Raw genomic sequence first — 15,264 nt, forward strand, 5'->3', positions numbered from 1 at the left:
CACATGCTATCCTTGCAGCTGTGGTAATTACGATATGGTACTAAAACCATTCCTTGTGGAAGTTAGCCAGGCTGCCTCTGTCAGCGAAGTACTGCCGATGGTGCATCAGACCTGCTGTTTTCACTCTAGATGAACTTTCATCATCATGGGTCAGTGTGGACCTTATGAAAATCTGTGAAGGTTCCCAAGCAGAATCACAAAACTGAGAATGCAACTTATATTAACTCTACGTGTACAAGATTTTTTCATTATTGCTTTGGAATTGCAGAATAAAGGGAGCATATTCAGCACCTCTAAAAATGACTAATGATTTTGCTATACAAAAGAGACTTTAGTAATCCTTTTAAAGCTCCAGAGTAAATCTTTTGCACTTTAGAAACATTGATGTATCATTTAAGTTTAAAACAAAAGAAATGCTTACACATAATTCCAATCTGCATGTTTTCATTCTTGTTTCAATCTTCTGCATGTGTATAAAATATTGTTGCTAGATTCAAAGTGATGCAGAACATTGATTTGAAGGAGGTTCTGGCCGGCCTGGGGATCTCGGAAATATTTGGTGTTGATGCTGACCTCTCAGCAATGACTGGTAAGTAAAGAGTCTCAATGTTTAAAGATTGTCTTTGCTGGTATGTAAAATTCAGTTTAAAACAAGCTGAGGTAACCAATCTTTGAAAGCTTCTTCTAATGTGATGCACGAGCAACCCTTTTCATCAGCGCTTATTAGGATGAGTAAGTAGTTGATAGTATTGAAGCAATGAGAATATTGTTTTAGATCTGCATGATCCTACAAGGTCTATTGCTATCTGACTTAAATTATCCAATCTGACTAGACATTGTATTGCTAAACAATTTGTCCCCTTGGCCTGTATAGCTTAAATGCAGAAAAGTGTTTTCTGGACACACAATTAGTACTAATCATTTGACATTATTGAATACAGTAATCTACATCATATACTAGGTACTGCCAACACATCTTCCTTCAATACAAAACAAATTTTCATTCCTTTTTGCTGCAAGTCTACTTGGCACAAACCACTTCTTGTTTGGTGCTGGTAATGACCTCCTAATGTGGGTATGATTACAAATCCTCTTATGACATGCATTACAAGACTTACCACAGGAAAGTCAATATATTATTAACACTGTAAGAAATGTTGCACTTGCTTCGTACTGAAGATGGGACAGAGTAGATCCAGCACCCAGTGTTCCCTCTGATGTTGCATTATTTTTTGATCCCAAAATTACTTTGAGGAAACTCAGTGGCACAGGTCCTAATACTTGAGACAATTCTTGGCGTGAGAAACCTAATTATAACCAAGGAAAGTTATGAGGAATACTAACTATAACCAAGGGATTGAGGAATACAAGAATCAACCAGTATGTTCGTTTAAAAAGGCCCTGTAAAGATAGTACAAACTTAAACCTTAAGATACATGTCATGCCCACGCAGTTGTACCCACAGTTGTGAGAAAAATGAGCACTTTATTTTTATTTTAAAAAACAACATGGAGTACAGACAATCTGCATTGTAACAAAATGGAGTCGAGGGTCACGTGACCTCCCTCGTCTGCAAATATACAGAAACTGCCCAAGGCTGGTACTTAGCCTGCGTGTTTGGTCAGGGCATTAAAAGGTCATTTACCCTTTGGAACTTTCCTTTGAGAAGTCATTAAAAATGCAACAGATCTCTCCTTTGGATTTCACAGCCACCATGTCTACAGAAACTGATACACAATGACCACACAGACTTAGTGGCTGCAGAATCAAATTCCAAAGAATGGGTATGAGGGAAAAACATTCTATTACAAGGAGATGCAAATGGCTGAGATTCAAATCCCATTGTGCGTCAATGCTAACGTTGTCAGGGACCACTTGTATGGACAATGGGAACACCGATACTGTGGTCACATGACAGAAACCAGCTTGTAATAAGAAACATTTATTAACACATCTTGAGAACAGCCTTTTGTCAGTCAATCTGGGAGATGAAGTGACCACAGAGGGAAGAGATCTCACCCAACAACGGGAGAACCCTGCCGCACAGGCAGTGAAGTGGGGCTATCCTTTTACCTACTGATTTGTAGAGCCAAGCCAGATCTTCACTATAGAAGCTCGATTACTCCTTCAACTGGAGCAAATCCAGAAAACTACTGTTGCAAGTAGTAAGCCACTGAATTCATCATCAGAAATGTCCAACCTCCATTTCCTTCAGTGAACCAAAAGGAAATCATCATGCCTGCAATGTGTCCAACTTACATTTCAAAAGGCAAGAGTAATAGTGACTTTTTGAACTCTTTAAAAATCTAAGCGCATGCCACCTCTTTTGTAATCACATTTTCTTGTGTACACATATGGTGCGTATGAGTCATTGGTGCTGTTGTGATTACATTTCAGGTGTTGAGAAATAAGCATTTTTTTAAAAACTTTACGAGAAAAGCTTGTCTTGTGTCAGTTCTTGAGAGTCACACCATTCAAGGTGTTCACACACTTTAAAACACATCTTGTTGCAGTCAGTTGAGAAGTGAGTGGGGGGGAGGGGGAACCATCCTACCATCTTTCCCCTGTCCAATCATTCGTTAATGCAGTGGACCCAGATGATCCTACACAGTATTGCCAATGAGCTCATGTTTGTAGTATGTTACAAAGTGCAGATGATCAACCAAACCTGTAGCATATTTTAAAGAAGAAACATGAATCATTGTGTCAGCTTGCTGGTGATGCAGTTCAACATTAGTCAGATATTTTTCTTTGTATATTCAGTGCCGTTTTTTCCCATTTTACATGTAATCACCACAATATTTCTGGGTAAAGTTCCTATGACAAACCATCGACCTTTACTCATCACGTCACAGTGCCTTCTGCATTTGTGAAATAACCTGAGTATTGCCTCCATTGCCTGATGTGTATAATTATTACTGTAAACTGTTTATAATGTGGCTACATAACTTGGAGTATAAGACTACAATATTTAAATTTGCATAGAAATCTGTTCACTCCAAAGTTTAATAGGAGTTTCCTTTTCACCCCATCAGGGAATTTACAAAGCATTCTCAGAACCTGGAAAACATGTTGTCCATGAGAAATGCCAAAAGTGCAGTGGTAACAAGTACTATTTAGTTCTGGCACTTTGGGAATAAAGATTGGTATATTTGAGAAGCTTTACTTTTCATCTTATAAGCAAAAGGTTGAAACTAGAAAAATATTATAATGTTAATCTTCAAGTATCCTTCTAAAATGTGTACCCCCTTACGGCTGGAACACTTTCACTTTCCTGCTTATAGTCAGCAAGAGCAATTTTCTTGACTTAATTGTATTTGTCTCATGTAGTTGTTTAGCTCAGCTTTGAACCTTTTTTATTCCAATATGTAGGATTTGCAGATGATGGCACAGTGCACTGTGACTGCTGAAATGGAGGGTTGAACAATGGCTCAAAAATACAGATGGAGACAGTTGACATAATCTGGCAGTATAGTGGAATATGGTAGAATAACAGGCTGGTCAAGAAGAAATTGTAAATTTAGGCAGAGCAAAGCAGATCACTAGAATTGTTCAAAAACCACTTTTCATCATGTCTATTGGCATCTCCTGGTAAGAAAGAACTCAGAAACAGTGGGCAGAATTTTACGACAGCGGGATTTTACGTTCCCGCTGTCGTCAATGGGATTTATAACGGCCCGCCCCATTTTACGGCCCCGTCCCCGCCGAAACGGGGCCTTAAAATTCTGCCCAGTGTTTCCTTGGAGCTGGCAATTGCACACACAAACATTCAAGTAAAAGATACCTGCAGGTTAACTATAATACCAACTAATATGCACATTGCTCTTGTGTGAGTGATAGGTTATTATTAAACTATGCTGCTCTGTTCAGCCAGTTATACTCTGACTGTTGCCCCACAGCAAAGATGCACTGTGGCACGTTTTACTCATGCACACACAAAAGTCACTTCCCAAGTTAAAGAGGAAATCGAAGCACCCGGTGATCAAGATTTGCTTCATCATACATGGAAATTACTTATTCTATGTCTATTAACCTGAAAAGGGAGAGGGCGACTCTTTCCTGGGCCGTATTGTCTTCGCTATTGCACTGAAATTGGCACAGCAGTACTCCAGTGCCAAGCCTTCTATTTGAGTAAATCCCTGGAAACAAAGCACCTAAATTGGTGTGTGATATTTAGAAATTATATATTTTTTAAAGGTGCAAATGATGAGCTATTCTGAAGAGTTGGCTGTTTTTGGAAGCAGCAATGATATTGGTAAGAACCATAGAAAAGTTACAGCACAGAAGGAGGCCATTCGGCCCATCTTGTCCATGCCAGCCCAAGGACACTCAGGTGCCCTTTCTAATCCCACCTTCCTGCACCCGGCCCATAGTCCTGCAGCTTATAGCGCTTTAGGTGCAGATCCAGGTACTTTTTAAAAGAGTTTAAAGTTTCTGCCTCTACCACCAACTTGGGCAGCGAATTCCAGACACCCACTACCCTCTGCATTAAAAAGTTCTTCTTCATGTCCCTCCTACACCTTCTGCCACTTATCTTGAATCTATGTCCCCTGGTTCTAGAATTCTTATTCAAGGGAAACAATTTTATCTTGTCCACTCTATCTATTCCCCTCATAATTTTGTACACCTCAATCAAGTCACCTCATAGCCTTCTTTGTTCCAGGGAAAATAAACCCAACCTATCCAATCTCTCCTCGTAGCTACACTTTTCTAACCCTGGCAACATTCTTGAAAACCTCCTCTGCACTCTCTCCAGAGCTATTACATCCTTCCTGTAATGTGGTGACCAGAACTGCACACAATACTCCAGTTGTGGCCTCACCAGTGTTTTATACAATTCCAACATTATATCCTTACTTTTATATTCTATACCTCTGCCAGTGAAGGAGAGCATTCCATATGCCTTCTTTACAACCTTGTCTACTTGAACTGCTGCCTTCAGGGACCTGTGTACTTGTATTGCCATGATCTCTCACTTCATCTACCCCTCTTAGTATATTCCCATTTATTTTGTAATCCCTGAATTCGACTGTTGTGTTCCCTGAGTTGCCGAATCTGCACCACAATATGCTAGAGAACTGATTAGAATACACTGCAGTGATTATAGTTTTTTTTAATTCATTCATTCACGGGATGTGGGCTTCACTGGCTGGGCCAGCATCTATTGCCCATCCCTAGTTGCCATTGAGGAGGTGGTGGTGAGCTGCCTTCTTGAACCGCTGCAGTCCATGTGGTGTAGGTACACCCACAGTGCTGTTAGGGTCTGTGTATAGTGGTGTGTCAGATGTGGCAAAGGCAATGTCTTATATAGATCCAAAGTGCTGGGTCTGGATGCAAACTGCAACAAGAGAGTATTTAATGTTTCCGTTAAAGTTACAATCAGTTCTATTTCACAGTCTTTCACTCCAGATATTTATTTACAATTTTCTAAAGATGGTTATTTAGTAAAATAAATGTTTTGACAGTAAGGTATTCTCCATCACTAATATTGACCTGGAATCTGCAGTTAGTGGTGGAGTGATGGCATTTGCCATTGACCTCCAAAGGAAGCTGTCCACAAAGACCCAACAATCTCTGACATATGGGTTTCACCTTTTCCAATGTTAATTTCATTCTGGCATTGGCTATAGAGGATCTCTGGTGTCCAACAACAATGATGTCATCAAGCAAACTAAGCAGCCAAGCAGACAGCAAACCAGGAAGTAAAAAGCACCAATTGTCCTCTTAATAATTTTACAGACAATGAAATAGATTGGCACATACGCGTAGGATCATGATATATTAAATAGTTATCTTTTGTGTAGTCAACTCACTGAACATTTTAATGATTCTAAGCTCTCTAACATCATTTTATAAACCACCAGCAATCAAAATGGTGTCAATTCAGCAACTTTGCAATTGGTATTAATTTTGATTGATGGCAGAGCAATTATAACTGTTCAGCAAGGGTCCCTCTGGAGAGGGACTAGAGTCACGGAAACCTATGGCGTGGTGCCTCTAAGTGGCATAAGTCATGGCATAATTTCCTAGAATTTCTGGGCTATCAGATTGGCATACACTTTAAATGTGCCATTAGTTTTCAGCAAATTCCAGCCCAATGAATTTAACTAACAAAAAATGGGCTTAGATTAGTGTGATGCATATTTACACATTGTATATTTTTTGTCTGTCTTGATCTGGACTGTTGCATTTCATCACACAAGTACATGCAGAGAAATAGTAAATAGCACAAAACTGAAACTTTTAAAGCATTTTGTGCTTTTTAACCACACATCTTGCTTGAATTCTGGTTTTGTGCATCCCTTACCTGAATTACTGAATTATTCCTCAGCCATTTAAAAAAACATTTTGTAAACCCATGTGACTGTGACAAAGATATACTATCCCTGCTTGTCTTCTTGACCTGTCTGCAGCCTTTGATACAGTTGATCACACCATCCAGTTCGCAGTGCCTCTATACCATCATCAGCTGATTGGGATTGCACTTGCCTGATCCATTCTCTAACTAATTGTGGCCAGAGAATCGCCATCAGTGGCTTCTCTTCCCATTCCCATTAAGTTATCTTTGGTATCCCACAGGGATCTTTCCTTGGCCCTCTCCTATTTCCCATCTAATAATAAAATCTCAAATGCATCAGTCCTCTCAAAGCCAAATCTCTCGAATATGTTCGCACTTATCAAGCAAAGGCAATTACTGGCTCAGGCATGTTCACAGGATGGAAGACAGTTGTATACATAAGGATTTTCTATGTGGCCTGATTGCTGGACCAGACGACCAGTAGGATGCTCAAAGCTCCGCTTGAAGGATGCCTGCAAATGTGACACGAAGGCCCTAAACATTTATTCTTGCACCTGGGAGATGCTAGCTGAGGACAGAAGAAAGTGGTTCAAGTGGCTTGGCAATAGGTGCCAACACCACAAACAAGAACCCATAATGACACCTGATAACCACTTTGTATGTGGTACTTGTGGTCAAACTTGCCTCTCATGGATTTGTCTTTTCAGCCAGCAGCAAAAGTGCACCATATGAAGCTATTGCATTCCCCAACAGATTTGATTTGATATGTCCATCATACGTAGATGGAAGGATGCCGATCGTGAATTCATATGCTGGCCCTTGGTGATATGATCCAAAATCACACCAATTTTGATATGTATTCTGATGACACCCAGCTTTACCTCACCACCACCTCTCTTGACCCTTCACTCTCTCTAAATCATCAGACTGCTTATCCAACATCAAGGCCTAGGTGAGCAGAAATTTCCTCCAGTTAACTATCACAAAGATCACCTTTTCCACTTCTGTGACATTGCCTGACTCCAACCCCGCCTCAGTTCATCTGCTACTGAAACACTCATCAAGACCTTTGTTACCTTCAGACTTGACTATTCGAAAGCCCTGCAAAACTCTGCTGCCCATGTCCTAAATTGCCAAGTCCCATTCACCCATCACCTTTGTGTTTGCTAACCTACAATGGCTCCCAGTTAAACAACATCTTGATTTTAAAATTTGAAATCTTGCTTTCAAATCCTCCATGGTCTGCCCTTCCCTATCTCTGCAATCCCCTGCTGCCCTACAACCCTCTGAGATATCTGAACTTCTCTAATACCAGCCTCTTGAGCATCTCCAATTTTAATTACTCCACCATTGGTGTCTGAGCCTTCAGCTGCCTTAGCCCTAAGCTTTGGAATACCCTCCCTAAACCCCTTTGTGCCTTTTAAGACATGCTTTAAAACCTAAGTCTTTGACCAAACTTCTAGCCATTTTACATAATATCTCCTTACGTGGCTATTATTTTGTATAATGCTTCTGTGAAGTGCCTTAGGGTGCTTTATTATGTTAAAGGCACTATATCAATATAAATTGTTGTAAAAATACCTATACATGTAGATATTGTAAATGCACAGTACAGTAAGTATGATGGTTCAGTTCCAGGAAAAAATACTTTCCAGTAGTGATTTCATAAGTTCTTTTTATTTTAAACCTAAGAGTGCATGTGTTCTTAAGCATCCTTGATTATGTAATTCAATCATAATTTAAAAAAAGACAAAATGTTCTACTTCCGGTTAAGACTCTTGTCCTTCAAAGTAAAGTTATTAGGTAAAACTTTGCAATATTGTCTTTAACATTCTCCATTTCCTTTTATTAAACATGACATTAAATATGCATAACCCTATCCAAACACTTTTATGGTTTCCTATTTTTCTTTTTTTTTTACCTGCTTCCTCTATTTTGTCAGGTTCCTACTCATCCATCTTGAGCTGATAAGGAGGAAAGTAACCCATTTGCAGGCCTCAGCCAGTTTCATACTGAAAGTTTGCCAGCAGATTTCAGTCGGTGCTTAATGGCAACAGATTGCAAAGCAACTGCAGGAGTGTACTGTTAGACCTCTTAAAGCAGGGAATACTCTGCTGCTTAGGGTGTCTTGTTCCATAAATATATCAGTTTTCTTATCTAAGCACTTCCTGAGGATCCTTAAAGTTGAAGAAAAGCACTTTATCTTAAATGGATTTTTTTCTCTCCTCTCTGGTTTTCTAAGATGTTGACTCCTTCCTGGATTATGGTTCCAATGTTGCTAGATGCCCTCCAGTAATTTGCCCAAGTGACCATTATTAGAATGTGAGAATTGACAACTTGAGTAGGTATTTGCCTGCAACAGGCATCAGTAAGCCTGATCCTGTTCTTCTCTGATATCCAAATTCACACTTGCTGATAGGAATAAGGGATTATAATAAGGAGTGGGAGCTGTAGGCATTCTGCCCCCCACCCCGGCTCAAAACCTATGACATTTCCATCTTTCTTCAGTTCTGATGAAAGGTCTTCGCGACTTAAAACACTGGGCTGAATAATATGGGGGGTGGGAAGAGTGCGGATGGCATGTCTCACCTGTAAACCACATCTGCATGGAGCTGACATGCTCCACGCCGACCTACCCCACAGCTATAAAGCGCTGCGGAGCAGACTAATGAGGGCCGAGTGGAACTGCCGCCCCTCATTGGAGGGGGAAGTCCACCCTCAGGAGCTGCCGGCCGATCAGCTCCATCAGACCTGGCAGCGCCAGAAAGGCATCAGTGGCAGCTGCCGGGACTACAGGAGAAGAGGAAGATCAAGGGCCATGAATCCCCAGAGCAGGTAAGTCCCGGGTCTTGGGCTAGGAGGGTTTGGGTAGGTTAGGGAGAGGGCTGGGGTGGGTTTAAGAGAGGGAGTGGGTAGGGAGGAAAGGGGGGGGAAATCATCCTAAGGGGAGCCACCCCCCGATTGGCAAAGGGCAGCCCCTGAAGAGTGACACACCCCCCCCACTTCTTCCCGACCTTTAAACATTTGATTTAAAAAATTGAACTTCCCGCTCCCGCCTTGCTGCCCACACCAAATGTTTTAATGGCATGAGCAGCATATTATCAGGGGCAATTGGCTTGATAGCAAGCCTAAATTGATCCTTGATTATCCATTTAAATATGGCAGGGGGGCTGATTTCGGTGCCCACCTGCCCCCCCCATATTATGGGGAGACCTCTGGTGGATGGGTTGGTAGGTAGTTGGTGGGATGAGCGCCCGCCCTATTTTATGTGTACCCCCATGCCCCCTTATGAGAAACGCGCCCGCCGGGGGCATGTAACATTCAGCCCATTAACTCTTTCACTCCACAAATGCTGCCTGACCTGCTGAGCATTTCCAACATTTTTTAGTTTTTATTTCAGATTTCCAGCATCCACAGTATTTTGCTTTTGTGTTGTTGTGGTACGGTATGACACGTGTACTTCAGTGTTTGTGGTTTATTTGCTTGTGAAATATTGCATTCTCTCTTCCAAGCTACAGAAAAGAAGGACTTGTGTATCTCCAAGGCTATTCATTCATCTTTTATTGAGGTGAATGAAGAAGGTTCTGAAGCAGCTGCAGCCTCAGGTATAGTGCTCTAGTAAATATGATAAGTATTTTGAATCTTGCACATCGGTTCAAGGAATGTTAACTGTTCTGATTTCTTACCACATTTTAATTAGTTCTGTGTCCCCTTTTACAGCTTATAATCTCTATATTCATATTTGTTTATAGACATTAAAAGATAGAAATGTTTCTCCGGGAGTAGCGCAAAGCGGTTATATTGGATTGGCCGTCTATCGTCTGCAGCGCCTTATACTCAGTTCCAATGCTGTAAATGGAACTGAATATCTGCGACTGGATATAATGGGCAGCTGGCCTGATACTGCCTGTTTTGTGTCACAGCCTGAGACAAATTTCTACCCCTAAATCTTACACGTAATAGCAGTTTTTGAACAATATTTAAATCGTAATTCAGTTTAAAGTAAAACTCTTCTAAATATGAAGTTTTCTGTACTTCAATACAATCTGCAGCCTACCCCCACTGGCAATGCACCTATTACTGGCTTTTTAATGAGTGGCAATACTATCATTGTAAATATTCAATCGTTCAAACATTCAACCAGGTTAAAATGTGCAGAGGGGAAAGGTAGACAGAGGAAGGAAGCCATATCATTATATATTTTTTAACTTGTATTTAAACTTGTATTTTTAAGATGACTTAAATTTGCCATTCTAGGCTGTCCAGAAATCACTAATTATGTGATAACCAATGAAAAGGATTTTTATTTAAATATTAAACAAAAGTAACATACAAATTAAATTTTTGTTTAATATTTATAAACTGGAATTATAAAATAATATACCCAATAACATAAGGCTTGTAAATTTGAAATTAATAAAAGGGAAATTGGATGGATTCATTTACAGACTTAGATTGTGTGCATTATTTGTCGTATTCGCTAATACTTGCTGTGCCCAGGCAATCCAGCATGTTTTAGTGCAAACCCAAGCAAAGCTCCCCTGTAGGATTTGGTAATGACAGTGAGCTTATTAAGAAATCAGAGCATGAACATTAACAGCTGGAGCCATGAGATCAGCAAGAAAACACTTGTAAACCCATCCATCCATTTTCACACCACTTCTCCTGGTGAGGGTTGCGGTGACAGTAAGCTGAGCAGGGCCGACCAGACTTCCCTTTCCTCAGCCACAGATTCCAGCTCCTCCTGGGGGATTCCCAGGAGTTCCCAGGCCAACCGAGAGATGTAATCCCTTCAGCGTGACCTGTGTTGGCGTCGAGGTCTCTGCCCACTGGACTGTGCCTGGTACAGCTCCAGTGGGAGTCTACAGGAGGCATCCTTATCAGATTCCCTGGCCCCCTTCGATACGGAGGAGCAGCAACTCTATTCTGAGGCTCTCCCGGATTGCCAACCTCCTTACCCTGACCCTGAGAGGACGCCCAGCAACCCTGCGGAGGAACTTCATTTCCGCTGCTTGTACCCACAATCTTATCCTTTCGGTCAGTACTTACAGTTCATGACCATAGGTGAGGATGGGGACGTAGATCAACCGGTAAACCGAGAGCTTCGGCCTAAAACTCAGCTCCTGCTTCACCACCACGGACCGGTAGAGCGCCCGCAGAACTGCAGCCGCCACACCAAACTTTTGGTCGATCTCACGCTCCCCCCACCCTCCGCCCACCCCCCACACCCCGGCCGTCATTCGTGAACAAGATCCCGAGATATTTGAACTCCTCCACTAAGAGAAGCTGTTTCCCACCCCCCCTCACCTCGAGAGAGAAACCCACTCTTTTCCAGGAGAGAACCATGACCTCAGATTTGGGGATGCTGATCTGCATCCCAGCCACGTCACACTCATCAGCGAAACGTTTGTGTGCGTGATAGAGATCACAGTCAGATGAGCCAAGAAACAGAATATCATCTGCAAACAGCAAAGATACCACCCTCAAGCCCCCAAACTGAATACTCTCCATACCTCGGCTGCGGTTTGATATCCTGTCAATGAAAATCACAAACAGGAGTGGAGACAAGACGCACCCTTGGCGGAGTCCAATGCCCACCTTGAACGATTTGACTTAACGCCGAGAATGTGAGCACAACTCTCACCCCGTGAATAGAGGGACCTGATAGCACACACAAGTGGCACCTGCACCTCATATTCCCGCAGCACCTCCCATAAAATATGCCAAGGAACGTGGTCTTATGCCTTCTCCAGGTCTACAAAACAGAGGTAGACTGGATTAGCAAACTCCCATAAACCCTCAAGTATCCATGAAAGGGCAAAGAGCTGGCCCACTGTTCCACCACCAGGGCGGAATCCAAATTGTTCCTCCTGAATCTGAGGTTTGACTAATGAATGAAGTCTCGTCTCCAGGACTCTGGCATAGGCTTTCCCAGGGAAGCTGAGGCATGTGATCCCTCTATAAATGGAACACACCCTCTGGTCCCCTTTCTTAAAGATGGGGATCACCACCCCAGTTTGCCAATCCAGCGGTAATGTCCCTGCCTTCCACGCAACATTGAAGAGGCACGTTAACCACGACACCCCAACATTGTCTAGCACCTTCAACATCTCCGGACGAATCTCATCCACCCCTGCTGCCTCACCGCTCCGAAGGCCCTTGACCATTGCAGCGACCTCAGCAACAGCAATAGATCCCATCTCACCGGAGGATCCTGGCGCTGCCTCCTGTAAAGAGAGTATATCCACCGGGCTGAGGATTTCCTCAAAATACTCCTTCCAGCTCTCAGCGATCTCCCCAGTTATGGTCAGTGTTTCCCCACCCTTACTTGTAAACCATTTAACCAAAACAGGGACAAGAACAGGGAAGTAACTGGCCCCCAAACATGATTGATCTAGAGATTGATAATGGTCAACAGACTAGTAGGAATTCACTAACTTGGTGAAATACTCAGCAAAGCAACATCTGCAGAGAAAGGAAAAAAAGAGTTAACTAACCATTCAGGTGTAACTCTACATCAGAACTTGTGTTTTCAATATTTTCTATTTTTATTTCAGATTTCCAACATCTAATGTTTTGCTTTTTGAGAAATACTGGCAGCAGCTTTTAACAACGATTAAGCACCAAGGACATAAAGGGGGATATCTCGGCTAAGATGCATACACGAGAATGCCAGAAACATCTGTAACAAAATGTCTGAACTAGAGAATGTTGACTACAGAAATGGGAGCTCATCTAAAACTCTAATCTTTCCTAGTCTAACACATTTGGGCCCCCCCTCCCTCCCGTAAGCAGGACGTAATAGTCAGTTACAGCAGCATCTAAATCGATTTAAATCATGAGTTTGTGCAGCTCACTATGTTTTCAATAGTGTCCCAAAGTGCTTAGGAGAAATGTGCAGCTGACAAGGATGTATTGATGGTTATTTGTGCACTCATTTATTTTTAGAAGAAACAGAGCAAATGTTGCTATGGGCATTATTCATATGTTTGGATTAACCTTTTCCATCTCATTACTTACTATTGTACATAATTCTACCAGGTCACCTTTTCAGTCTGGCAAGTCCAAAACAGTAATGTCAAACCAATGAACTAATTAAATTGTACTGCTTCTGTTGCAGAAATGATTGCTGTTAGCAGAATGATGGTCCTTAATCCCCAGGTCATTGCTGATCACCCATTTTTCTTTCTGATCAGAAACCGAAGGACAGGTATGACAAATTCCTAACACCAATGTAGTAGCACTAACAGCAAAATTTAATGACACACTTTGCACTGTAGGCATTACAGATTAGAGAGAAAAATATTTGTTATTGACTATGCACAGTCCTAAACTGTCAAATGCTGAAAGTTACTGTGAAAATGAGCAAACTGTTACTTTTTATACTTTTTATACATTTATTGAAGTCCAGGGATTAAAATACTACCATAGAATTAATTCAGAGCTCTGCATTATTAAAAGGAAATACATTATTTAATATTAACTGGATGACTATATCTACTAGATGACCTAAGACTGACTTTTCTCCTCCTTCCAATTTAGGTACCATCCTCTTCATGGGCAGAGTCATGCATCCTGAAGATATTAATCCAAATGGACATGATTTTGAAGCATTATAGATGCACCAGTTCTATAATGATGAATCACCTCATTTAACAGCTTTTCATTTTCATAAGTGGTGTGTTGTGCAGTTATTGCATTTTTACAGTCTGCTAATTTTTGTCATCACTAGCTAAAGTAAAAAGAGAATATAACAAAGAGAACATTTGTAGAAAAAGTCTATGTATTAAGCAATTAATTTTTGTATTACTATTACTGTACTGTCACCTTCATTCTTTAAATAAAATGAACATTGTTCCACATTTATAATGTACTAAAATACTTAATAATAAGACGCTGAGGTAATATGGTTAAGAATGCTGCAATGTAGTTTAAAAATGAAGTGAAAAATTATGTGCCAAGCCTTTGCTCACATTCATACTTGACTTCAATATCTTCATGCGACAGTCTGGCCCACAAGTCTTATATTGTTCTATACTGTAATAATATCAGTCAAAAGTCATTAGAATTTGGCCATGTAGGCAAAATGAGTCAAAGTGGGTGTTTACAAGTTGTGCAATAACCTATATGTGCTGTCACCTGTCATTAGTTACGATACAAAAGTGGTTTGTAAAATATGAATTTCTGATTGCCATGCTGTTTAGTACAGTGGCAGTTAAGTGCTGAATTTTTCAACACTAAAATGTGGGTATAATACTGAACTGAAACACTTGTCCTTATTAAGTCCAATCCTTGATGAATCAAAAACCTGGCTGCACAATGCCATTATGCTGGTTCTGGAATAACAACTGCAGTCAACATGTTAACCCAAAGTTTTGTTCTGACTAAATGCAGAAGTACTGAAATTTCACAACTATTTGACATGTCAGTGATTGGATTGGCAGATTTGTGAGCAAGAGGGCTCCACATTCTGAATTTTCTAGTTTATAAGAAAAAGAATTGTGCCAGAAAGGTGCATATGAGTGTTTGCATAGTAGACTTTGTGGGTTTGAGAGATTGTCAGAACATTACTGGCTCAGTCATGATCAAATGGGTGGAATACAGCATTTAGTACGGTTCAACCTGTATGGTGTGCATGACTTCTACTTATAATAGTTATTTTAGGTGTTCTAAATAAAATACTTTTGCCAGTGTTTGATTTCAGCAAACTGATCGAATGTACCCATTATTTGGTTTGCATTTAATTAGTAGCTGAATAAATATGGCTGCTGTCAAAAAGGAAAACTATAACTGCATTAACTGCTGGAGATTTTCTCTGAAGTTGATTTGAAGGCAAATTTGAAACAATGTAGAAGGTGCTTTGTCCTCACGTCAGAATACTTGGTACTGATGCTGCATGCATAAATTGTGCCAATAAAAAGTTCTATATCCTGGTACTGATCCCCCTCATCGTGTGTAGTACAAAA

The 15,264-nt window shown here is 40.9% G+C and overlaps 1 protein-coding gene across 3 annotated transcripts in view; it reads left to right on the forward strand.

The window, feature by feature from the left end:
• The window catches only part of serpini1 (serpin peptidase inhibitor, clade I (neuroserpin), member 1), a 41,556-nt gene extending 27,396 nt beyond the window's left edge, over positions 1-14,160 (forward strand). For all 3 annotated transcript variants that reach the window (XM_078563791.1, XM_078563793.1, XM_078563792.1), the window contains exons 6-9: positions 492-589; positions 9,811-9,903; positions 13,419-13,508; positions 13,841-14,160. In XM_078563791.1, coding sequence (XP_078419917.1) covers positions 492-589; positions 9,811-9,903; positions 13,419-13,508; positions 13,841-13,917 — 358 coding nt within the window. In that variant the 3' untranslated portion in view covers positions 13,918-14,160. The remainder of the gene's footprint in view (positions 1-491; positions 590-9,810; positions 9,904-13,418; positions 13,509-13,840) is intronic.
• The last annotated feature ends 1,104 nt before the right edge of the window (positions 14,161-15,264 follow it).

This window comes from Cetorhinus maximus, chromosome 19 (genome assembly GCF_964194155.1).
Source record: "Cetorhinus maximus chromosome 19, sCetMax3.hap1.1, whole genome shotgun sequence".
Taxonomy (NCBI): Eukaryota; Metazoa; Chordata; class Chondrichthyes; order Lamniformes; family Cetorhinidae; genus Cetorhinus; species Cetorhinus maximus.